This window comes from Vipera berus, assembly GCF_964194415.1.
Source record: "Vipera berus genome assembly, chromosome: 2".
Lineage (NCBI taxonomy): Eukaryota > Metazoa > Chordata > Lepidosauria > Squamata > Viperidae > Vipera > Vipera berus.
The window spans coordinates 189206230-189231970 of NC_138203.1; the positions used below are offsets into that span (position 1 = coordinate 189206230).

The 25741-nt window shown below is 39.6% G+C and overlaps 2 protein-coding genes across 2 annotated transcripts in view; both read left to right on the forward strand.

The window, feature by feature from the left end:
- SPDL1 (spindle apparatus coiled-coil protein 1) overlaps nt 1-15082 on the forward strand; it is a gene marked incomplete at its 5' end in the record, with an annotated part of 32952 nt that extends 17870 nt beyond the window's left edge. Inside the window, 2 exons of the mRNA XM_081316463.1 lie at nt 563-860; nt 14857-15082. Coding sequence (XP_081172589.1) covers nt 563-860; nt 14857-15010 — 452 coding nt within the window. The 3' untranslated portion in view covers nt 15011-15082. The remainder of the gene's footprint in view (nt 1-562; nt 861-14856) is intronic.
- Nucleotides 15083-19373: 4291 nt separating this feature from the next.
- Nucleotides 19374-25741, forward strand: part of DOCK2 (dedicator of cytokinesis 2) — a 322065-nt gene continuing 315697 nt past the window's right edge. Inside the window, exon 1 of the mRNA XM_081319663.1 lies at nt 19374-19537. Within this exon, the coding sequence (XP_081175789.1) occupies nt 19498-19537 (40 nt within the window). The 5' untranslated portion in view covers nt 19374-19497. The remainder of the gene's footprint in view (nt 19538-25741) is intronic.

Sequence of the window (25741 nt, forward strand, 5' to 3'; positions counted from 1 at the left end):
GAAGTAAATAGGATTGAATCACAAAATATGTGAGAAAGAGGAATTAGGTTGATATGATTGAGAAAGTGGTGATTGGATGGAGTTAATGGGTAAGAAGTTAAAGAACGAGAAGCAATATTTTATTGTATGGGTATGGTAAAAGTAAGGACAGTTAGCAAGGCAAAAATAGGCATGGTGTGGTGTAGTGGTTGGAGTTATGGAAACTATTTAATTAGATTTCTTGTTTTTAAGCTTCTATCTTTACATTCCTTTCCTCACTACTACTTTCTCTTTTTCTGCACTTTGCATAATATTATTCTAAAAGAGAATAAACACAATTGGTGAACAAACAAATGAATGAGCTCTTATAAACACAATCATCTTAGGGAATGCTTTAGTGAGATTAGTGACTCATTGTGAAAACTGTTCTAATAAGAATTCTTGTGTGCAATTTTCTCCCCATCAATTGTTCAGTTTGTGGAATGGTATGTCTCTAAGGAGTAACGATGTATGCTAGCAAAGACCCCCTATATAAATTTTGTTCTAAAGAATTAATCTGATTTAATTTTGTATTGTTTCCTAGAATTAATGGGAGAACTGATCAGCCTCAAGAAGGATGCAAGAAATGGGTCTTCAGACAGCTTCAATATCAGTAATTCTTTGGGTGAATCATCTTGTTTGCCATTTCAAAACAAGGAAGAGACAAAAGAAGCTAAGGCTGGTCTCAAAACTACACTTCAAATTAAGTCAATGAATGTTGTTCCTCTTCCACCAATAGAACAAAGAGGAAAGAAGACTGTGAAAATTGAGGAGAAAGACTTTGACAGAACAGCTATGAATAAGACAATTGGGAATGATGCAGGATTGCTTCAGACCACCAGGTCAGTGTCTACTAATATCTATTTGCAAGACAATCAGCACAGACCTGCATCTCTGTTTTTTCGCTGCATGCATTATGCTATACATTTCTTCATCTACTTTCTCAGTATTGCATGCAGTGTGCTACCCCAGCTCCAGTTGCCTAGTCTGAAACTCTCAACATTCTTTAAAAAGGCGAAATAATAGAAAATGGAAAGGACTCTTATGGACTTCAGTATTCCTTACTGTTTCACACCTTTTTTCTTTTTAAAAAAATCACCTTAATGTAGTGCCTGTGCTAGATTTCATTTGCATTAGCTATTGTACCATCCTGTCATTTCAAAGTTAATTTGTATTCTAGTTCAGGATGGAAATCTGACCCACAGTTATTTCATATTGACTCAATAATGTTAGCCTCTAGAGATTTTTTTTCTTTATGAATGAATGAATGATGCATTAAGACTGTAAAAATGTATGTAATATGTGAAAGTAGAGATGCGATTAAAGCAGTGGTGGAACATGATAGCTATCTGAATGTCTGGATGTATAACCTGGTAATGAGAGCTTTTGTATGAATTGACAAGACATTTAAGATTTCTTTATGGCTCTAAAATGCTTTCAGAAAAGATACTCTGGAAAACATTTGGGCAATAACAAGCAGCTCCTTTTCACCTATTACATTGTGCCTCTTTCCAGATCCACATAATTATTTGTAGCTGTCCTATAAGTTTGAAATCATGTGAATTTTGGAAGAGGCTAGGCTGCTTTAAAGGCTTATAGAAAAGTATTTCATATATGTTTCTTGCATTCTAAAGCACTTATAAGGATTTGTATTACTCAGCAACTACCATGTTTCCCCTAAAATAAGACCTCCCCCGAAAATAAACCCTAGCTCTGCGGCGAGGTGCACATCTAAAAATCAAGTGGGGGTGGGGGTGTGGATTTGCCCGGTCTCTCCTCACCTGCCCACTTCTGAGGCGTCTTCTGCAGCCAGGCCTGCATTTCTCAGTCACAGGCTTTTCCGGAAGGCCTGTGCAGCCAAGACCTATGCAGCTGAGGACCGAGCTATAAATTGAATCCATAGCTCGGTACTTGTCTGCATAGGCCTTCCCGAAAGGCCTGACTGCAAAATGCAGGCCAGAATGCAGCTGCAGAATGAAGCTGCTTCTTCGGCCCCTGAAAAAGTGGACCTGCTGGGCGGGACTGTCGGTGCCGGAAGTGAGTAAAACACCCCCCGAAAATAAGATCTGGTGCCTCTTGGAGGCAAAAATAAAATAAAATCTGGTCTTATTTTCAGGTAAACACGGTATGAGCAATTAAGCATATGTTCATATGCTCTACTGCCAGATTAGCATCATACCCTCATAATCATGCAATAGCTTACTGGACAATGAGCTTTCATAGGTTCTGCCTCTGTTGTGATATATTTGAAAATACTTTGGAGGATTCTGCAGTGTGGACGCAAGAGCTTCATGGTAGTTACTCATTCGTTGCCAGTTACCATTGGCTAGCATTTTCATTTTGTCCTAACTCCTTGGCTTCTTCCCTATATTGTTGAGATGGCAATACAGTGGTGTTAAGTTACCTTTTCGCTGTGTGGTTGTCTTTAAAACTGGTCATAATAACCAGACTGCTTGCTTTGATGTCATCAAGGAAATGGAGGATGCTAACACTGGCCAGTTGGACTGTCTTTTTATTTTATTTTGAGTTTTTAAATTTTAAAGTTTAAATGAAGGTGGGTAGGAGTGAGAACAGCTGTAAGGTTTTTGAAAATATGTGAGCAGGATAACACCATTCCCAGCATCTTTGGAGATGTTATTGCCAACCTAGCAATGGCATTCAGCAACTCAGGCAGGAAAGCTGCTGAGAAGCAGGGAGGGTTAAAAAACCCAGCAGTCATCCCTACTGTTCCCGTAAAACCCAATTTCAACCAGAGCACCTCATAGCTGAAGACAAATAGGTATAGACCAGGGGTCGGCAACCTCGGCTCTTTTATGACTCATGGACTTCAACTCCCAGAATTCCTGAGTCAGCTATGCTGACTCAGGAATTCTGGGAGTTGAAGTCCATGAGTCATAAAAGAGCCGAGGTTGCCGACCCCTGGTATAGACAGTAACACAAAATAAACTTGTTGATCAATTGTTCTGTCACTTGTAAACCTTTTTATTTTTAGGTAATTTTTATCAAATATTTTTAAAAAGAATAAAACAATACAAATTTTGAAAGAGGAGAGTAAGGGAAGTAAACAAATAAGTACAAGAAGTACAAAGGTAAAAACAGAGAAGAGGAAAAAAAAGGACAGATAATGTTATAAGCAAATGGCCTCCAATCTTAACAGCAATTACAAATACATTTATACTGTACACTCTTTCTAAGATTGCAACATAATTTCCTTTTTTCCATTGTCTATCCTTTCTAATCATCAAATCTCTAAAGCACAAGTTCATTTTCTTTTTCTTTTTCAGCAAAAAGTCCATAAGAGGCTTCCAGTTAGCAATAAATAAAGTTTTCGTCCTTTCTCTAATCAGACAAGTCAGTTTTGCCATCTCTGCTAATTCTGTCATCTTGACCATTTATTCCTCCATCATGGGTATTTCAGAATCTTTCCCTTTTTAGCCTATAATCTTGTAGCAGTTATATATAAAAACAGTCTGCCATAGCTCTTTTCTAGTTGTCTATCCGTTTGTCCCAACAAGATTTCTGCTTTCAATTGAATCTATTACTCTTTAAAATTATTTGTATCATTTTACATATTTGAAGCCAACATTTTCTAGCCTTTGTGCAAGTCTACCAGCCATGATAAAATGACCTTTCATGTTCCCCACATTTCCACCATAAATTTGCAGTATCTTTATACATCTTGGATATTTTTTTGGAGTCATGTACCAGTGGCACATTATTTTATAAAGTCACTTAAATTATAATGTAACTTTCAGTTCTTTCACTTACATATTTTCCCATTGTTCTATCTATATGTTGATAGGGCCAGTTTGGTCCAATGGTTAAGGCTCTAGGCCAGAAAGCGAGCTCAAGTGAGTTCATGAAAGCCAACTGGGTGACCTTGGGCCAGTCACTCTCTCAGCCCAATCCACAGGGTTACTTTGGGGAAAATAGGAGGAAGGTGTTTTGGATATGTTCATCACCTTGAGTTATTTATGAAAATAATAAAGGCAGGATATAAATAAAGGAATAAATAAAATAATAAATATTGTCCAAAGTTCTTGGCTCACTTTACCATACTCTTCCACCTGTTCTTCCATTTCAAATTCCAATAAAAGTTTATACACTTTAGCAATTAAATGTTCATTTTTTTTGTACATAGTTTGATTTCAAATGCTGTCTTGTGCTGCTAAATTCCAAATGTAACGTTATCTACCTTAAACATTAACTCTGTATACAAAAACCATTGAAATCTAAACCTCTCGGTAGTCAATTTATCTCTTAATTTCATCTTACAATTGTTTTTACTGAATGGAATTCCTTTTACTAGAATTGTCTGTCAGTAGTAGCTTCTTTGAATTCTTTTAAGGTCACATTGTGTCATCACTGATGCCATCTAGTCATGTAGTTTTTTGTTTTTTTCCTATCTCTTTTGCACTTTCCAGGTGCCAGGATATTGTCCAATGACTATAGATTTCACTTTATGTGACCAAAATATTTAAACTAGCTTTGTTATTTGTGCTACTCTATCTGTCAATGAACTATTTGTTCTTTCAGTCCAAGGTACTCATAGCAATTTTCTCCAACACTACCATTAAAAGGTATTGATTTTTCTTCAGCATTTCTAGTGTTCGAGTTTTCAGAGCTATTTGTGACAACTGGGAAAATAACAGTCTTGACAATGTATACCCTTGTTGCCATCATATCTCTACACCTCAGTATTTTGTATAAAGTTGTCTTAGATTTTCTTTCAAGTAACAGGCATTTTTGTTTCATTAAGTCTCCGTATCTGAATGGTTGAATCTGAAAACATGAAGATTTCAACAGCTTATCCATCCATTTATGTATGTTGGCATTGCCTTTTAATCTATTCTATTTTTTAATAAATGATAGCAGAAACTGTTTTGTACTAACTTCTTTCACTTATAACAAGAAAATATTTAATTTTTTCTTCTTCCAGTCACAACCATTTCTGTGGCTGTTGATGATTCTTCCAACACTTTTAATTCTATTTCTAGCCTATCAGTTCTCTGCATATATGTTAAAGAAGGTAGCACTGTGCAAAATTAATTCTGAACAATGTAAATTGCACCATATTTCACTAACTGTTGCTCATTAGTAATCATGCAAGTTAAGCAGTAAGCAGAAGAGCTGGCCTGGGCAAACCTATCTTATTAAGAACTATCCTCAATTTGTTGTGGTCTACGCAGTCAAAGGTTTTGGGGTAATCCGTAAAGCAAAGTTTTTACATTTCTTGCTGGTAACTTAGCTCTTACCATGGTCTATTGGAGGTTAGTAATGTGATCTTGGGTGCCTCTGCTTTTTTTTGAACCTAGCTTACACATCCAACACTTCCTTTTCATGTGTTGTTGAAGACTAGATTGTGAAATCTTAAGTCTCCTCCCAGCACTTAAGATGAGTGCAGTTGTGAGGTAATCTGAGCATTCTTTAGAAGTGTTGTTTGATTTTTGGAGTATAAATTGATATTTTCCAATCCCTTGGCTACGGCTGAATTTTCCACATCTATATATATATATTAAGAAATAAAAGTTTTAATTCCATTGTTTTGGAAGATTTTAAACAGCATTTCTTTTATTTCATCAGACCCTGCAACTTTGTTGTTAGCAATAGGGCTCATTTAACTTCATTAGCCAGAACCTCTGGCTTAGTTTAGTGTTCATAGGCATCAGCAAGTTTTGGGACATCTTTTGTATAGTGCTGTAGGTTGTCCTCGACTTGGGAGTGTTCATTCAGTCATACGTCAAGGTGCTGAACGTAGTTACTATCCCTGCTCAAAGGTTATGGCTACTGCAGCACCCCGATGGCCACATGATCAAAAATTTGGCGCACAAGAAGGGGTTGGAATGCTGGCTTTGTTCTAAAAGTGCCTTCACTTTCTTCTAAGAATCTGCTCAGTGGTTTTATAGAAAAGTTGACTTCCGTGTGTTAAAAAACATTGAGCAGATTCTTAGAGGAGATCAGCTTCCTTGGAAGCTTTTGGCCTTTCATGGAAGGCAGAGGCTGTCTCGTGCCTCACTGTGGAGGCTTCCAGGGCATTTGGTCCTTGCTGGGCATGGCACCATTCATTAAAAACTAATTTTTGTTTCTTTCACTGGATAATCATATACAGTTTTATTGAGGATTAAACACACTACAATGTCCATACAATAAAAAAATAAATAATCTAGTTTTGCTAATGAACACTTATCAATCAGTTACTGATACTGTACATGCCACTATCAAAAATATTGCCATTATATAAGCTGCAGTGGACTGTCGGTATACAAATAAGAAAATAAACAAAAATTCATTTGCATGGCCTGGAAAGTTTCCCCACAGAGCATAATACATTTATTTCATAGAGCTGTATAATTTACAGTATAGCACAGGGGTCGGCAACCTAAAAAAGGAAAAGAGCTACTGGGAACCGGTTCCATCACAAATTAAAAAAAGTGGGAGCCGTGTGCGTGTGTCCATGCACGCGCATGCGCAAAAAAATGTTTTGCGCATGTGCAAGACGTTTTTTTGCGCATGCGCGGACACACACGGTTGCCATTTTTTTTTTAAAAAAAGTGAGATGGAACCGGTTGCCGGTTGCCCAACGGCGACGGCCCGTCTGCAAAGCTGCCGCTATCAGCAGCTTTGCAGACGGGCCACGGCAGCTTCCTCAAAGAGCAGCGCCCCTGCCCATTCTGAGAGGTGCGCGCGCACCTCTCCAAAGGTTTGGGGAGGTGCGCGCGCACCTCCGGTCGTTCGGAGAGGTGCGCGCGCACCTCTCAGAATGGGCAGGGGCGCTGCTCTTTGAGGAAGCTGTAGCGGCCCGTCTGCAAAGCTGCCGAAAGCGGCAGCTTCGGAGACGGGCCGCTACAGCTTCCTCAAAGAGCAGCGCTCCTGCCCGTTCGCGCGGAGGTACGCGCGCACCTCTCCAAATGTTTGGGGAGGTGCGCGCGCACCTCCGGTCGTTCGGAGAGGTGCGCGCGCACCTCTCAGAATGGGCAGGGGCGCTGCTCTTTGAGGAAGCTGTAGCGGCCCGTCTGCAAAGCTGCCGAAAGCGGCAGCTTCGGAGACGGGCCGCTACAGCTTCCTCAAAGAGCAGCGCCCCTGCCCGTTCGCGCGGAGGTACGCGCGCACCTCTCCAAAGGTTTGGGGAGGTGCGCGCGCACCTCCGCCCATTCGGGGAGGTGCGCGCGCACCTCTCCAAACGGGCGGTGCCACTCTCCATTTGGAGAGGTGCGCGCGCGCCACTGCTCGTTCTAAGAGGTGCGCGCGCACTGGGCGGCTGGGAGCCGCAGGAGACGGCTCAAAGAGCCGCATGCGGCTCCGGAGCCGCGGGTTGCCGACCCGTGGTATAGCACTTATTTGCTATATTATATATGTGTGCTGTCAGATCAGCAACTAACCACAATCACAATCATTCAAATATTAACATATAATAAAACACTAAAATATCTGCAGTAGTAAATTTAAGAAAATACCCGAAGCACTGTTCATAGATGGTGCAATAATTTATTGGCTGCAGATACTGATTCAAGCTAAAACCACAAAATCTAATATGGTTAAGGATGAGATTTGACCCATTTTGCCATTTTTAGGGCTTTTAAAAGAATCCTGACTTTTTTTGGGGGGGGGGTGTTCATGGATTGAGAAAGCCACACTGGGTGTGTTGTTTTTACGGCCTGTTTGTGACTAGAGTATTTATAATAAGTTAAGCTTTCTAAAAGTGCCATTGCTTGACTCTTGCATGAAATCGAATTATGTTTAAAGGAATCCTTCACAAAATCAGTGTGTTGCTATGATGCTTGCTAAGCTTTACAAACCCACATTGAGCTTTTAACAATGAAGAGGGTATTCTAGTATGGTATGACTTAAAGTTTTATATGGGGAATCCATGCTAAGCTGCCTATACTCATTAAAAGATGCAGGTCCTCAAGGACAGGAGTCCCCAACCTGTGGTCCGTGGCCCACTACTGGGCCGTGGGTTGTTGGCCACTGGGCTGCATGAGTGGTTGGTCAGTGCTCAACCCCCCACTCACGCTAACATCGTGGCGGCATGTGGGCGCTAGTGTCACCACGAGTGCACCCCCCCACTTGCGCTAGCGTTGCAACATTGTGCCGGCGCTATCGCTGTAACTGCAACATCCCTACTCATGCTACCATTGTGGCATTGCATGGGTACTATGTTTGCATTGTGCACACAATCATGGCCCCGTTCATGCACGTGTTCGTGGCCCTGTTCACACAGGCACTAGTTCACATGCATAATGGCACCTCCACCCCCTACTCCGGTCCAGTCTGCCAACCCAGAAAGGTTGGGGGGCCCCTACTCAAGGATATAAAATAATATTTCACTCTGGGAATGCTTAAGCATCAACCATCCATCTTTTTCACTGTTCAAAAACCAGGCTGATGACTAATGACTAGCTACCTGCTCCAAAGCAGAACAAGGTGCCAATGTACTGGGTAAATTACTGTTACTCTGCAAATAGCAAGGTAGTCCAAAGATGTCAGATGTGGCATATGCTATCACACCAGTGATGGTTTGGATGAGTGTTCTTCAGCATGGTAGAGAACTTGGCTTCTAGCACCTCTCTTAGTTCTTGCCTCTAGCCTCATGATCTTCCTAAGTAGCATTTTTAATCAGGATGTTGTAATCTTCCTGTATCACTAATACAGGGAGGAATACTGAGCATTCAGTATTCTATCTGATGATTTGGACAGAGTGTAACTGGTTCTAAGTGAATGAAAGAAATGTGTTTGCTTTGGGCAGTCAAGTTCAGGTCCATACCTGGCAGTAATTTCTTGGAGTGATATTTGTTGTTCACATCTGAATGCTGATTTGGTGAAGCTGCCTGAGTTCTTAATTTGGGCCTCCTGTTCCTTAATAATCCCGCAGCCCTTCAGAGAGGACCACTAGCTTGCTGTCTACAGTTGGCTGAAGGAGATCAGTGAATCATGTCCCTGAGACACCATTTTATCTGAGTCCCATTTAGCTACTCAGTGATTCCTTTGAGGATGTCTAGGCATTGCCTTATAACCTGGGAAGAAATTACTATATGTAATTTCTTTTCCCCCATGGGAAGTAGCAGAATAACAGAACTGGAAGGGACCTTGAAGGTATTCTAGTACAACCCCCTGCCCAACCAGGAGATTGTATACCATTCCTGACATGGCTGTCCAATCACTTCTTAAAAACCTTCAGCAATGACGCACACACAAGCTGCTCTGAAGGCGAGTGATGCCTGTAAGATATTCCAATGGAGGGTCTTTCTTACAATTAGACACCAAGATAATTGATGGATTAAGTACAAGAAGAGAAGAACCTGCATACTTATCAATTTTATCATCTTTAGATACTGCAGCTTCTAGTTATCCCTTTCCCTCTCCCCAATTCCCAGTTACAAACCGATGCAGCAGTACACCTGAAAAGGTCATGACTGATGGGAAGGAATAAAGTCACAGAATTATTGAGCAGGATAGAGCAGCTTATTTTTCATTCAGTGAAATGAATTTTTATTTAGTTAAATATAAATAGATGTTTCTATTTTGAGTCATAACGCAAGCAATAGTTCTACATAGAAAATTATCTTAATGTGTTGTAGAGGCACTGCTTCTGTTTGGAGATCTACTGTAGAATTAACCTACGTTGTGAGATTATTGAATGTTTATATTACAGGGCTGTAATTATGAAAAGATTTAGGTTTTTTAAAAATGCAAACACCATCCATTTTGGTATGTGGATAGAACTGTGGGGTTAAGTCAACATTATGGGATGTATCCTTTTAAAGCAGACATGTCAAACACAAGGCCCGGGGGCCGGATCCGGCCCGCGAAGTGGTTTCATCTGGCCCGCGAAGCCATCCTGGAAACAGTGAGGGAACGGCCCCCACTGCCTTGGCCCTGGCCCAGAGACCCTCCTTCTGCCAGAGACCCTCAGATCTTTCCCACTCCTGCCCGGGCCCCCATAGGCACCCTTGATGCAAATGATGTAGAGCTGTCCACGCCCACCCAGTAGGCCATATGCACTCTAGCCACGCCCACCCAGTAGGCCACGCCCACCCTGGCCATACCCACCCGGCCCCTTGAGGGCAACTGCAATGCTGATGCGGCCCTCAATGAAATTGAGTTTGACACCCCTGTTTTAAAGAATATGTTGATGTTTAAAAGCAAATTAAAGCAGATGGACAGCAGCTCTATATTAATGGTCAAAATCGGCAAAATGACATACGCACGCAAAGAGACAGGTTGTTAATTATGTCACCATTGCTTCTTGCCTATTTTGAGGCACATGTATACCACCGCCATACCATTGTGGACATTGCTGCAAGTAGATGCAGGTTTGGGGAGTAAATAGAATGTGAACTGAATGCATATAAGTGATATGTGAAGTGGGTATATGGGAATGGAAAGCTTGATCTGTGAAAGAACCTCAGTGGTTAGAGAAGGCAGGATAGTTAGTGGGATTACAGAGGAAGGATATCAAATTTAGAGGAAGACTATGGAATGGCATTTAATGTTTTATGGAAAAAGTTAATTTTAAGTGTTGAGGTTGGTTTGCCCCCAGTTGTGGGGTAAAATCTCTCTGAAGGTGAATTAAAGTTATTTGGAAGACATAAGAGTTCTCACTTGGCTGCAACCCATTTTTTCCAATATATATTCCATACATGCATTCACTAATTATTAAAATTTTGCTTACATCTTTACAGTATTGTCAATGTAAATTGCAAAAATTAATACAGATTTTCTTTTTTTTAAATTTATCTAAAGTTTTATAGAAAGAACTAGACAAGAATTAAAATAGGAAAATAAATAGATTGAAAAACTAAAAAAATAGCTACACAGCATAACTAGCATAAAAGAAAATAAAACAAAAGGGGGAAATCATTTATATACGTCACATATTAAACATCAGATTTCAACAGTTGACCAAATTGAAAGGAAGAACTGTTTAACAAAAATCAATGATTCGCTAGTATTTATATATATATATATATATTGTTGTTAGCTGCGAAGTCGTGTCCGACCCATCGCGACCCTATGGACAACACTCCTCCAGGCCTTCCTGTCCTCTACCATCTTCTGGAGTCCATTTAAGCTCACGCCTACTGCTTCAGTGACTCCATCCAGCCACCTCATTCTCTGTCGTCCCCTTCTTCTCTTGCCCTCGATCTTTCCCAGCATTAGGCTCTTCTCCAGTGAGTCCTTCCTTCTCATTAGGTGGCCAAAGTATTTGAGTTTTAGCTTCAGGATCTGGCCTTCTAAAGAGCAGTCAGGGTTGATCTCCTCTAGGACTGACCGGTTTGATCGCCTTGCAGTCCAAGGGACTCGCAGGAGTCTTCTCCAGCACCATAGTTCAAAGGCCTCAATTCTTTGGCGCTCAGCCTTTCTTATGGTCCAACTTTCACTGCCATACATTGCAACTGGGAAGACCATAGCCTTGACTATACGCACTTTTGTTGACAGGGTGATGTCTCTGCTTTTTAGTGTGCTGTCTAGATTTGCCATGGCTTTCCTCCCCAGGAGCAAGCGTCTTTTAATTTCTTGGCTACATTCCCCATCTGCAGTGATCTTGGAGCCCAGGAAAATAAAATCTGTCACTACCTCCATTTCTTCCCCATCTATTTGCCAGGAATTGAGAGGGCCAGATGCCATGATGTTGGTTTTCTTAATGTTAAGTTTCAACCCAAGTTTTGCACTCTCCTTCTTCACCCGCAACAAGAGGCTCTTTAGTTCTTCTTCACTTTCTGCCATAAGAGTGGTATCATCTGCGTATCTTAGGTTGTTAATATTTCTTCCGGCAATCTTAATTCCAACTTTTGATTCATCTAGCCCTGCCTTTCTCATGATGTGCTCTGCATATAAGTTAAATAGGCAGGGCGACAGTATACAGCCTTGCCGGACTCCTTTCCCAATTTTGAACCAATCAGTGGTTCCATGTCCAGTTCTCACTGTTGCTTCTTGACCCGCATATAGGTTTCTCAAGAGACAAATAAGATGGTCTGGTACGCCCATCTCTTTAAGAACTTGCCACAGTTTGTTATGATCCACACAATCAAAGGCTTTAGCATAGTCAATGAAGCAGAAGTAGATGTTTTTCTGGAACTCCCTAGCTTTCTCCATGATCCAGCGTATGTTGGCAATTTGATCTCTAGTTCCTCTGCCTCTTCGAAATCCTGCCTGTACTTCTGGTAGTTCTCGATCCACATACTGCTGAAGTCTAGCTTGTAGGATTTTAAGCATGACTTTACTAGCATGTGAAATGAGTGCAATGGTGCGATAGTTTGAACATTCTTTGGCACTGCCTTTCTTTGGAATTGGAATGTAAACTGATCTTTTCCAATCCTGTGGCCACTGTTGAGTTTTCCAAATTTGCTGGCAAATTGAGTGTAGCACTTTTACTGCATTGTCTTTTAAGATTTTGAATAGCTCAGCTGGAATACTGTCACCTCCACTAGCTTTGTTGTTGCTCAGCTTTTCTAAGGCCCACTTCACTTCACATTCTAGGATGTCTGGCTCGAGGTCAGTGACCACCTCATTGTGATTATCTGGGACGTTAAGCTCATTCTTGTATAGTTCTTCTGTGTAATTTTGCCACCTCTTCTTCTGCCTCTGTTAGGTCCCTGCCATTTTAATAATTTTAAAAATATGAATCCCAGGCATATTTACTTAAAGTATAAAATCTTCGAACACCAGGATGGATAAAAAACAGTCGTTTATTGCTAAAAGATCATAATAAGCAATAAAAAGTAACCATTTAAAGCATACCTACCTAATCTAAGCTTTCACTGGTCCTCTGCCACCGTCATCAGAAAGCATTGAAGATTTGAAAAACCGTTGGTAAGCCTGTTTGGTTCTGCGCTCTGCTCATTGGCCGCGTGATGGACCTTGCTCTAGCCAATTGTGATTGTTCTGACTATCTCGCATCACTTCCCTTGCAATCTGGTCTTAATGTCCCCTTTTTTTAATCTTTCTCCTCCCTATCTGTTTTGGTTTGACTACTTTAACTGATCTTGTTTTCTTTTCTTGTTCCTCATCCAATGTCATAGCTGTTGGTATTTGTATTTCCTTGTTCTCTGTGTCCTCCTTCTCTACCCTCCTTGCTTGTGATTGGCTATTCTGTGCTATGACTGGGTTTCCCTCTTGACTCCCTTCCATGATTTCTGTGAACAGCTCCTCGCCCCGATTCACTTGCACGTATATCTTTCTTTCAATGCTTATCCACTGATCTTTATCTGATCCCTGGACTAGCCACCCCAATGTTTTTTGTTTATTTATATGCCGCCCTTGCTTTCTGCTATCTGATTTAGTTGATCTGGCTGTATTTGGATGTTCTTTGTGTGTTGGTGTGTATGTGTGTTGTGGCGTTCTCTTTCCTTAGTTCGCCCATAGCTGTTCAATTGGGGTTGTCTTCAGATCATTCCTTGTCTTCTCGGCTAGTTGTTGCATGATCAGTATCTTCTTTTTCGGATGAGTTGCGTTATCCTCTGTTTGCTGCAAACAAACAGCAAACCCAATTGAACAGATATTGCTTATTATGATCTTTTAGCAATAAACGACTGTTTTTTATAATATATATATACACACACACATACTGCACTTAAATGTGTCAAGTGTCTGAAGTGGCTGGCTCAACCCAAATCAGTGAGAAAAATATTTAACAATTTACATGCTTCAACAGCTCTTTCAAAAACTTTGAAACAACTGGACTCCGTGGTAAGACATGGGAGGTTTAATGGAGTCCCAATTGAAGAAAGACTGCATTTGTGGAGCATCAGCCATTGAAGACGTAGGATACATTCTTGTTGAAAGGGCTGCTTACATAAACCCTTATTTAAAACGTAAAAAATATTTTAAAAAGACTAAAAACAATCTTACCTATTGCAGGGAAGAAACTTGTGTATCACCAGTAAGATTGCACTCTTAATTTCAAAAGCCATCTCAAAGAGGACAGAATACCTACAGTAGATCAGATTGGGCTTTACTGTAGGACTGACTATTATGAACTTTTTTGGTATCTATTTGCATTTTGCATATTTTATTACATTCAAGTCACTTAATAAACTTCTCTTCCTCTTCCTCATTTTTTGAATAGTGGATAAACTTGTGATTTCAAAAATGAACAATTCACAGATCTCTTGAATTCAATCCTTAATATATCAGGAATATTACTACTTTTCCTGGGTTTTTATTTTAGCAACACTCGGGCCCAAAGCAACCAGAACTCCTCAACAATAATCAAATTCCAAAATTTGGAGACATAATTTGGAGCAGTGTCAAAAACCATATCTATCCATATCCATAATCTTTTATAAATAGTATTGTTGTATATCATTTACTCCTGCAAATCCATAATTATTTAATACTACATTAGTGAACTGAATCTCTTCCTCACACACACAGTGATACTATTTTCTTTGTTCTAAAATATTTTTCTGCCTATTAATTTAGCTCTTGTGTTAAAAGATGCAAGGTTGTTCAAAAAGTAGTTTAACTTATGCAACACAGATTTTTTTGGGTATCCTGATGCACATTCTATACTACGGTAGCTCAGTTAAAATAGATCTCAGATATATCCATCAAATATTAATTTGATGTAAAACATGGGCTAATAAATCTGGTATATTATTACCCTTCCAACTATATCTGTATGTAATGTAATTTATTAGCTAAATGGTTTCCTTTGTTGTTTTTAATCTTTGCTTGTTTGCTTTTTTCTATCCACTTTTTCCTTTTTTGGCATGAACTTAGCATTCAAAAGCTAAGTAATATGGGAACTAGGGACTAACGGCATGCTTAATGTAGTCTGAAGACAAGTTAATGTTTATATTTAATGTGAAACTCGAATGGTTGCTTTAACTATAGGTTAACCTCTGACCCTGGTTTAAAGATTGAAGAAAATGATCTTGGTGCAGCTGAAGATACATCCAAGCACAAGAAGAAAACCAGAAAGAATGTTTATCCCATAACATATGTGTCTTCCAAGCAAAATCTTGAAAATCAATGCACTCAACAATGAATGTTTTTGTCACTTTTGCGAGTCCTTTCAAATGTATCTGAAGTAGCCTGCCCCCAACCTGCAAGGTTCCAGATGTATGGACTGTGACTCTCATCATTTCTGGTCAGTATAACCAGTAGTTGTATTGATTGGGCATGATAAAAGTTTTAGTCCAATTCATCTAGAGGGTTCCAGATTGGGGAAAGCTGTTGCAGAATAAGTGATGATGAAATGACTTTGTTCAGTGCTTTTTAATAATATCAGCTGAACATAACGCCTGAACAATTTGAAGTTGTTACTTCAGTTGTAAGTTCCGTGTAGTATATTTTTAAAAACTGCAAATCTGTAAGGGAAAAAAAAATCAGTATGCTGCTTACCAGCAGTATATTCATACTAGTATATAATCTACTCCTTATGTGAATCCCAAGTGAACATATAAGACTAGATATAAATAAATGGATGTAATATATATTAATGAGAATGTAACATAGCACTGTTTCTGCTCTACTTGTACGTATGTATTAATTAAATAAAATTTTGAAATCGTTTCATTCATCTGTAATAAATATTAAATAAAACTTCAGAGGTGTAAAATGCATTACCTGTTTCTGGTTGCTTCTCCCTCAGGAAAATTGTAGTTTCCTACCAAAAAGAGAATCCATACACCATTGTGTCAAATCGAAACGTGTTTCATTTTATGACTGTTTGAATTGTATCGTTATTTGAACACATGATTCATTTTGAATGAAAGTTGGTTGATGATATAAAATCAGAGTGGAGCTCCTGTCTTGCCTTTTGCAGATAAGATGCAAGGGCTGAGCCTGGCAGGGCCGGAAGCAACATGTTGCCTGGCTACTGAGAATCATATAAACAAAATCTAAATGTCTCTTGAGGGCATCAAAAGGCTAGCTAAGCATCTCTTAGCTTGGAAGGATAGGAAAGGGGGAAAGCCTAGAAATTTTAACTTAGTTGAGTTGTCTCAGATAAAGCTTATGCCAAATAATGCCAAGTGCTAAATAAGGAGCTGTAGAGCTTAGGGAGGAGCTGTGATTTCCTTCCAATTATTTGTACGGTTTTGTATACGCTGTTTATGCCAAATTGAGATAGCCAATCAAGGTGGAGCAGACATACCTCTGAGCTTAATGGGGGTGAAATGTATCATCTTTACAAGGCAAAGGTGCTCCATAATGAAGTTAAAGAGTAATCAGGGATATTCATGTAATGGAATCTATACTACATCCTAGTCACATCACTGTTTGGACTTTTTGACACACACACACACCACCACCACCACCACCACCAGGCATTGTAATGCAATACAGTATTGGAATTCAATTTTTACACTGGGTTTTTGCACCTTCAAACTTATTGATCACTAAGGCCAAGAGATTTAGCTGTTTAATAAAGAGCTTCCGTGGGTTTATTTCTTGTCCTTCCTTAAAACATTTGTCTCCAAATTGAGGTACACACACCTGAAAAGGTTTGCAAGGCAGTCCTTTAGAGTATGGAAAGAAAGTACAGATAATATTTGGTTAACGAGCACTTGTTCAGTGACCATTCAAAATTACACTGGTGCTTAACGATCATATTCATGAACATCTTTGAAGTTCCAGACATACCAGCAGCCCTGTGGTCACATGATCACAATCTAGATACGTGGCAACTGGCTTGTATTTAAGATAATTGCAATGTCCCACACCACGTTATTGCTGTTTGCAACCTTCCTTACTGGCATTCCACAAGCTAAGTCAATGCAGAAGCAGCAGGGAAGATCTCAAGTTCCTCTGATAAGTCACTCGTATTTCAGCAGCTTTTCTACCTGAGGTATCCGGCTGTGGCACCCCCAGCACTTCCTCCCACGGCACCCACTTGCACACTATTCCCTACGTATATCGTGTTTCCCCGAAGATAAGACCGGGTCTTTTTTTGAGGGGGGGAGTCCTGACAACAAGGTAAGATGCCTCAGAAGAAGTGGGCTGGTGAGGAGAGGCCTGGCTGCAAGGTAAGTGGGTGCAGGGCACCTGGGGCAGCTAGCTTGATTTTTAGGTATGCCTTGCCCCAAAACTAGGGCTTATTTTTGGGGTAGGGCTTATAATGGGCCCACCTCCAAAAATCAAGCTAGGACTAATTTTTGTGTTTTGGGGAAACACGGTAGCAGCAGCCACCGTGGATGCACTGTGCTTGTGTCACACCCTCACTGCCACTCCTCATACCTCCCTCATCCAGCAGCAGCCAGGCTGCACTTGTGACATACTCCTACAGCCCCTCATACACCCACTAACAGTTGGCCATGTGAGTACTGCCGTGTCCTTGGCCAGCTATGTAACTCAGCAGCCACTTGCTGCACAAGAGTCATACGCCGATAACCAATTGCATACCATGATACATCGGGCATTAACCAGCCCTGTCACATCCATGCACTCCTGCACATGTATCACAGCAGCACTATGAAGTGTTTGGCAGAAACCATTCCTGGCTCTCTGTGGTCCTGCCAGCCATCTGCATACCCAGCAACAACCACACTACTACGCTTGTGTCATGAGAGCCATCATACCTTCCCGATTTTGCAGCAGCCTCTCAACTGCCTGTTGGGGAATTTGCAACTTTCAACTTCTTCATTGACTATGCTTGTTGGAAGCTGGCAGGAAGTTGTAAGGAAATCTTTTAATGAACAGTTATCTGCATTTAACAATGGCAGTGGGGATTGCCGACATTAAATATGTGATGTCTCATTGCGCTTTATGATTGCATTGCTTTCGCCTTAGACAGGCATGATGCGTCCTTGGTTCTGATCCTCTGTCAGCATAATGTCCTCAAAATTATGGATGCAGAATCACAGATTTTCTCATTTTTGGACAGGATCTTAATTAGATTTGATGGAATTTTCAATGTCTTCTTGGTGGAATATTGATTTTAAACCATTGCATTGCTAAGATTCTTACCTATTAAGATAAATGATATTGCAGTCCATCTATAACAATATAAAATATTGCTCAAAAAATAGCATGAATAGAATAATTATTTGGACAGTGCAATAGCATGAAGTCTAGTGTAGTAATCAAGCATGAACTGATTACAAGAATGATTACAGAATAATTGGTATAATGAGAACTTTGAAATTGCTTGAATTTGGAATTAAGGTGAGAAGCCAAACTATTCAATGCTATTTTGTTGTCACAATCATATACATTAAAGTTAGACATTGAAGTACTTAGAATATGTATCAAATAGTGTTTTTTTCTCCCTGTAACCAAATATTTGCTAAAATCAGAATGCTTTATCCTGATGAATTCGGAGCATAGTTTACTCAGTTGCCTCCATTTGCATAACTTCAAACTACAATTTAACTTTTCTAGTTGGGTTCACAAAATATGAACCACAACGTAATTAATTACATTTTAACTTTATTTTGAAAGGTGGGGAAAAATAACCCTTAAAGCCAGTTTTAGATGACACACATTACTGTGATAAGCGTGAGTTTACTTGAAACAAACATGGGTACAAACTGGGTTTAAGAATCAAATAATTTAATCTATAACGTCAGTTCATGCATTATCCAAAACCATGTCTTACCATGTTGCAAAACTCTTTGCTATCCACCAAAAGGAATCTTAATCTCAGTGTAGCTGGGTTTATATGAAAACCAATCTGATTGTGACCACACAACTTCTCCTTAGTTGTACTCTTTAATTATAACATCAACTCTGCTTCTAAGGGAAGATATAGTTGGTAGGGCTGAATTTGTGCAGTAATCCATAATATCAATTGATTATGTCAGCTCAGGTATGCTGGTAGAAAATTAAGTCACTATGGCAACCACTTACAGTAAAGCAATCGATGCTGAATTTTTCCATGGCACTTGAGAGAAGTTTACTATAAAATGGAGCAATATTCCAAATGTTCGGAAGATTTAGCTGAAACTGTATAGTTTCTGTGAAAGAGGAAGCATCTTTTTGTGTGAGCTTACATTACAATCTCTGTATTTAAATTTTTAAATTTTGTACTTTTATGTTTTTTAATTTTTTATTGTTGTGAGCCGCCCTGAGTCCTTGGGGAGAAGGGCGGCATATAAATTTAATAAATCTCAATCTATTGTAAAACATAAGTTGACTGCCACAGCGATTTCTGGTAGATCTGCCATTTCCAGATAAAATTATTTTGATGACCCCCCTCACTAAAAAAAATATGACTGATTGAAGAACTGATCTCTGATAGGCTTTATAGCTGCCTGATTTGCTTAGTCTGGAACATGACTTTACTTCCCTGTCGTTCTTCTGTCAAGCAAGACATGCCCATTTAAGTATCACTTTCATTTGGTGCAAGAACCTTACACTGAGGAGAGTGCGCAGACACAAAAAGAGGAAGGAAGAAGAGGAACAGGGAGAGTCACACAGCCCAAACCTGCTGCTCCTGCAGCCAAAGTTACCTTCTGATTCATTTGTATTAATCGGAACAGTCCACCCCAGCCACCCATTCTGAATCACGGCTTATTGCTGGACTCCCTAGCAATGCCTCCTTGGCACAAAAGTGAAAAGAAGACTGGAGTGGGTATGTATCATGCAGCCTCTTCTCTGAGTATGTCTTTCTGCAGAGGGTGGGTAAAAATGCCAAAATGGCTGAAAAGCATTTAAAAAAAAGCCAAAAAAAAAAGCCAAAGCGAGCAGGTTTTCCTAACTTGGGAATCCCCATATTCACTGAATTAAAATTCTCAGAATTTCCCTTCAGAATGTCCATTGGTGGCTGAGATTTCTACAATTGTAGTCCAAAAGGTTCCAGAAAGATTGGGAGAGATATTTTTGAGCTGATTGATACATAATAATTAAAAATAAGGTTGTTTCCAAGCAACTCCTCAGTTTGAGCTGACCTTTGAGATTTTTTTTGTGAAAATTATTCAATTGTCATTAGCTGTGAAATTTAAGCTATCAAAATTAAATGGGAGGGTTCACTAACTTTTTCTGTAGTTTCAGCTTAACTATACAGGCAGGAAATAACAGACTTTTTTTCTTAGAAATGAGTTCTGTGAATTGCTAGAGACTTCTTAAGAACTGCAATCTATTCTTTGTAGTAGATTTGACACAATTGTCAGTTATTTAGAAGATACAGTCTACTTTCTGCAAAGTCTCCTTATTTGCTGGCATTGTCTGTGCATTTTCCAATGATAATGTAATTATATTCTATGCTAAACTACCAATGTGGCAGCAGCATTAAGAGGGTTTGCATTTGAGAAAGCAGGAGGAGAACACATCTGTATGTTGAACTTTTTAAAATATATATATATCCCGCCTTACTGTTATAAATAACTGAAGACAGCAAACGTATCTAATATTCCTTCCTCCTCCTATTTTCCCCACAACAACAACCTTGTGAGGTGGGTTGGTTGAGACACTGACCCAAAGTCACCTGGCTGGCTTTCATACTTAAGGTAGAAGTAAAACTCAGTCTTCTGGTTTCTAGCTCAAACCACTAGAGTAGTGGCTTTATTTTGAAAGCCAGCTTAGAGTCTGCAAGAGGTCTGAGTTTCATTCTCCATCACTGCAATGTTGAAACTCTATAGTCTAGAGAGTTGCTGCAAGTGAGGGAACTGATTTTTGGGCTAGATCTCCATGAATCAGTAATGGGGAATCATTTCATTCAGACAAGACATAGCCATAGCCCACAGTATTCCAGGGTGGCTTTCTCACAGATAGAGCTGTAGAAGTTAGACTTGAAAATAGAAAATTTCAAAACCTTTGTTGGGTGAGGTAATATTTTGTTGACACAACAATGATAATTTCAATCCTTTGAAAAGGAATAAACAAATTCTCCCTCAGGTTAGGTGCATCAAGTACAGGGACAAGTCTCAGGCTTGAGTAAAGGATCTCTTGTTCTGTGAAACATTTTAGGCCCATTAACTGGGTTTTTCAATCCATACAAGCTTCCCAGCAACACTTTATTCCCAGAGAACCTAGAGCCTCATCCAGGAAATTTGGATATTCCCCCAAAACAGGAAGAAAAGAGTGTCACCCCAGGAGCCTTGAGAACCATGTGATCATAATAATGGACTGGATCTTTCAAAATATCACAAAGCAAAATATCTGTTAAGCTATATAGTACAGCATTTTAAAAAAAGATATATTCGTTCTCTATGTTGCAAGAAAACAATGGGGTACTTTGAATTATGTGGCACTGCTTTGACTATTTTAAAATCTAAATTATATAATTCAGTTTAATTCAGTACTTGGGAAAATCAGTCCCTCTTAGCTCTGATAAAAAAACTGACACCAAAAGCATGTGAATTAAAATTAACTGTCCTGAAAATATTCACCTGTAGTAGTAGCAGTAGTAAAAAAATATTATTATGGTTAATCGCAGTTGGTCAGAAGTTTAGCCTGGATTTGGCATTTTTATCAACCTATCAACTTCTTCCGAAGGAACTGGGATAGGCAGATGTTAATGTTTGGTAGTGTTAAAAATATTGACACAGGATGTAAGCTGTTCCAAGTAAAGCTTTCTTGCAACATATGGGTGGTGATTTTGTCAATGCTGATGGTGTTCAAGAGGTGCTCCAGTTGGTTTGGAATTGCACTCAGGTCACCTATGACTATTGGTGCTATCTTTGCTTTCTTTTATCACAGCTGTGCTATTTTTGCTTGCAAACTTCTGTATTCTGTTATTTTCTTCCCTTCTTCCTCTTCCTTTTTGCTGTCTCCTGGTATTGCAGGGACCATTATGTCCTAAAGGTGCTTTTCAAAAGGCAACTGGACTTCCTTTGTTTTTTGTTTTTTTCCATGAAAATGTTTTGCTTCCCATCTAAGAAGCTTCTTCAGTTACGACTGAATGGTGGGGAATGGAAGGATTTATATTCTTTGCAGTCATCTGGTTGTTAGGATTCTGAAGTTCAGTTATTAGCTCTCTGAGAGTCATTGAGGCCACTTGGCGGTTTATCTGTACTCTCAGGGTCACCTGAATCAGAGTGCAAATGGGTGTGGAATCTTCCTGGGTTGTAGGCAGGATATAAGTGGCATCATATCCCTCCCCCTCTGTTGAGAGAGGGCTGTTCAATTTTAAGATAGATAGCCTCTTTTTTAAGGGACGCTGTGGCTCAGTGGGTTAAGATGCTGAGCTTGTCAATCAGAAGGTCGGCAGTTTGGCAGGTCAAATCCCGAGTGCTGCGTACTCGTCCCAGCTTCTGCCAACCTAGCAGTTCAAAAGCATGTAAAAATGCAAGTAGAAAAATAGGGACCACTACGGTGGGAAGGTAACAGCGTTCCGTGCGCCTTTGGTGTCTAGTCATGCCGGCCACATGACCACAGAGACGTCCTCGGACAAGCGCTGGCTCTTCGGCTTTGAAACGGAGATGAGCACCAGCCCCTAGACTCGGAAACGACTAGCACACATGTGCGGGGGAACCTTTACCTTTACCTTTTAGCCTCTTTTACCCCGCTTTCAAACCAATCATATCAACATCTACTGTTCTTTTTCTAGACTTTTTTGTCTTGCTCATCAACAGTTGTTAAGTCTGGGGGCAGGTGCTAGTCTGCTTGAATTCTAAAGTCCCAGAACATCTCAGCTTCTTCATTTTCTATTGCTTTGTCTGTTTGTGGTGCTGCCAGTTCTTGCTTATGGCAAATGATATTGCCTTGCAATATTCCAGTACACCATTGTTGCTACTCTGTCATCATGACATTGCTTGTAGTCACTCTGTATGATTTTCTTGCAGCAGCTAATTAGGCATTTCATTCTTTCTTCAGCTTCTTTGCAGAGGTAGCACTTGCTATTTGTTGCTGTCTTTTCAATTCTGGCTTTGTATGCATTTGTTTGAAAGGCTTCATCTTGTATGGCCATAATTATCTATCTATCTATCTATCTATCTATCTATCTATCTATCTATCTATCTATCTATCTATCTATCTATCTATCAATCATCTATCTATCTATCTATCATCTATCATCTATCTTCAATTTTGCTGTTCTTAGCTATTGCTAGATCTTATTGTTATCTGCTTTGCCTGCTATATTTTCATGTGCTAGCCATGTAATACTTGCCTTGCCCTGTCTCTTTTCTCTTATTCATTTGGTTTTTCTCCGTAAGCCAATTCGCTATCACCAGTATTCAGTAAGCTTTCATGGTATACTGTACTAGTTTTAGTGCATTTTCTTCACTGTACTTTAGATCAGGGGTCCCCAACCCCCAGTCCGTGGACCAGTACCAGGCCGTGGAATGCCAGCAACCGGTTCACATAAACAAAAGCAAAGCCCCATCCGTGGGATGCAGGTAGCACACAAAACCATGCATCCTATGGTCCATGGAAAAACCTCTCTCCACTGAACCGGTTCCCGGTGCCTAAAAGGCTGGGGGCCTCTGCTTTAGATAGTCTTCCAATGCCCCCCCCCCTTTTTTTCAAATGTCTGGTATACTTGCAATATTCAAACCAACCTATTTTCCTTGGCAAGTAGAGCCTATCAGTATTACTATGTGGATGAAGGGCATGGTGATGATAACAATTTATGGTTTAATATACTCAATTTTCAAAAGCAAGCTTGAAAAAGGGCCAAAACTAAATAACTAATTAGTCATCCACATATTAGTTTAAAATATAGCACAAATCTTGCCCACATAGTTAGATTACGGCTCTCTTGGTTATGGAAACTAAGAAAAAGAAATAATGGTGGTGGTGGTGGTGGTGGTGGTGATGACGACGACAATGACAACGGCAACAATGACGATGACGATGATGATGACACAGCTATTTCTTCCAAAGAGACAATAGTTCATATACTGAAACTAAGTGAGTTGTGTGAACAGAGCTATCAGCATCTTTGACTTCAGAAACTTAGAACATAATGATGAAATAATAACTGATCACAAGTGAGCATAACAAACGGGAGTTGTGGCATCTTTGCTTCAGCCTAGGGTGGAACTTCAGAACACTGATGGCTTTCCTTAAGACCTTGTCTATTCCTCATTTCTAAGCAGTCAATTATTTTAACAGGCAAGAAAAGAGAGGGTTTATCTAATAAGGAAGCCCTTGAGTTCAGCATGTTGCTTTTTCACCAACTCTTTTCAGCATGTCCTTATCTAAGTGCATGAACAAGGGCTGAATATTGAATGACTCTTCATATACGATACCCCTTTTGTGAATTGAATCCCTGTTTTTGAGTAACCAAATGGCTACTCAGCAAGGTTTCAAGACATATAGAATATGTGTCAGTGAATCATTCTGTTTGGCTATATTGAATCCTTTTACTTTACATACTAATAAAATCATTCAATAGCAACACACTTTATTTAGTTCAATCAATAGTGTAAGTCCAAAATGTTCAGTTAATTCTTCCTTGCTGCCCATTTTCTCCTTCCAATAATTACTCAAAAGACCTTTGCTGAGAAGAAACAGAGTTCCTATTTCCCCAGATACAGTCAAACAAAAACCACAACAAACAATGCTGTTGACAAATGGGCATAGCTACTCCTTGTTATTGCCTAGAATTCAGTTTGAGCTTCATGCATTGCCAGCACTTTGTATTCTCATAGATACTGCTGTGCAGTATTGCTATATTTGTAATTTATTTACATTCTTATATAGCTGCCCAGTTCGTATAATAATTCTAGGCAGTTCACAACAATAAATAAAACAACTACACTTCACACACAGGTGCCAGACCAAACCACCTTCCAACTCAACCTCCATCCTAGGTCAACACCTGGGGGAAGAGTCAGGTCTTCTGCATTTCTGTTCCATGCTGCTTATTTCCTTCCTTCCTTCCTTCCTTCCTTCCTTCCTTCCTTCCTTCCTTCCTTCCTTCCTTCCTTCCTTCCTTCCTTCCTTCCTTCCTTCCTTCCTTCCTTCCTTCCTAGCATATATAAAAATGCCTGTAATAAGCAGTTATTTTGAGAAGATGACTGCATCTAGCACAGCAATGTTCATCCCTCTGTCAAAATGGGGAAAAATTCTATAAGCAGGAACTTTTCATAATGTCCACTATTAGATTCCAAGGCCCAAGGCTATGATTTATTATAAGGTAATTCTTAGCCAATGTCTTGAATTTCATGAAGGAAACCTGAAATAATGATAATAAACGTTAGTAGGGATTAATTGAGGAAATATTTATTCATGTTTTTCATTGAATGATAAAATAAGAAAAATCAATTTGAAAATGACCATATTCAGTCTTTACATAGTATAGCAATAAATTGTGTGCTCTGAAGTAGAAAATATCAGCAGAATGATACAGAGAACTATGAACTTAAGTTGGGGGAATCCTAACCTACTACTGTCTGGAGATGCAGGGATTTCTTTGTGCAAATCAAATCTAGGGTAGTGCAATGCGTAAAAAGCATGTTGGACTAATAATTGGTCAGCATCTTTTATGCACAACTTTTATATCTGAAAATAAACTACAGTATCTACGCTTGTCTCTTCTTTCATGATAAATCAAGTAAGGACACAATCTGTGTTCTGGAGTCTTGAGAACACATAACCAAGGGGCTTGCTCACAGTAGTACCTGTTAGGCATATGGTGTTAGCCTACAATGTTGGGTTGAAAATATATTAACCATGATGTTATGTCTTTAAGATGTTAATTGGCCAATGGGTGTGTAAGTGTTCTCATGGCCATAAGAGGGAGCTAGTAACGTAGCTTCTTTCTCTCTGAATTCACTGCTCTCTACTATTACTGTTTTTTGCTCTGTTACTGTGATGAACCTGAACTGTGTATTGACCTCTGGTCCGGTAAGAAGACTTTGTATTTTGGATTACTCCTTGGACTTTTGCT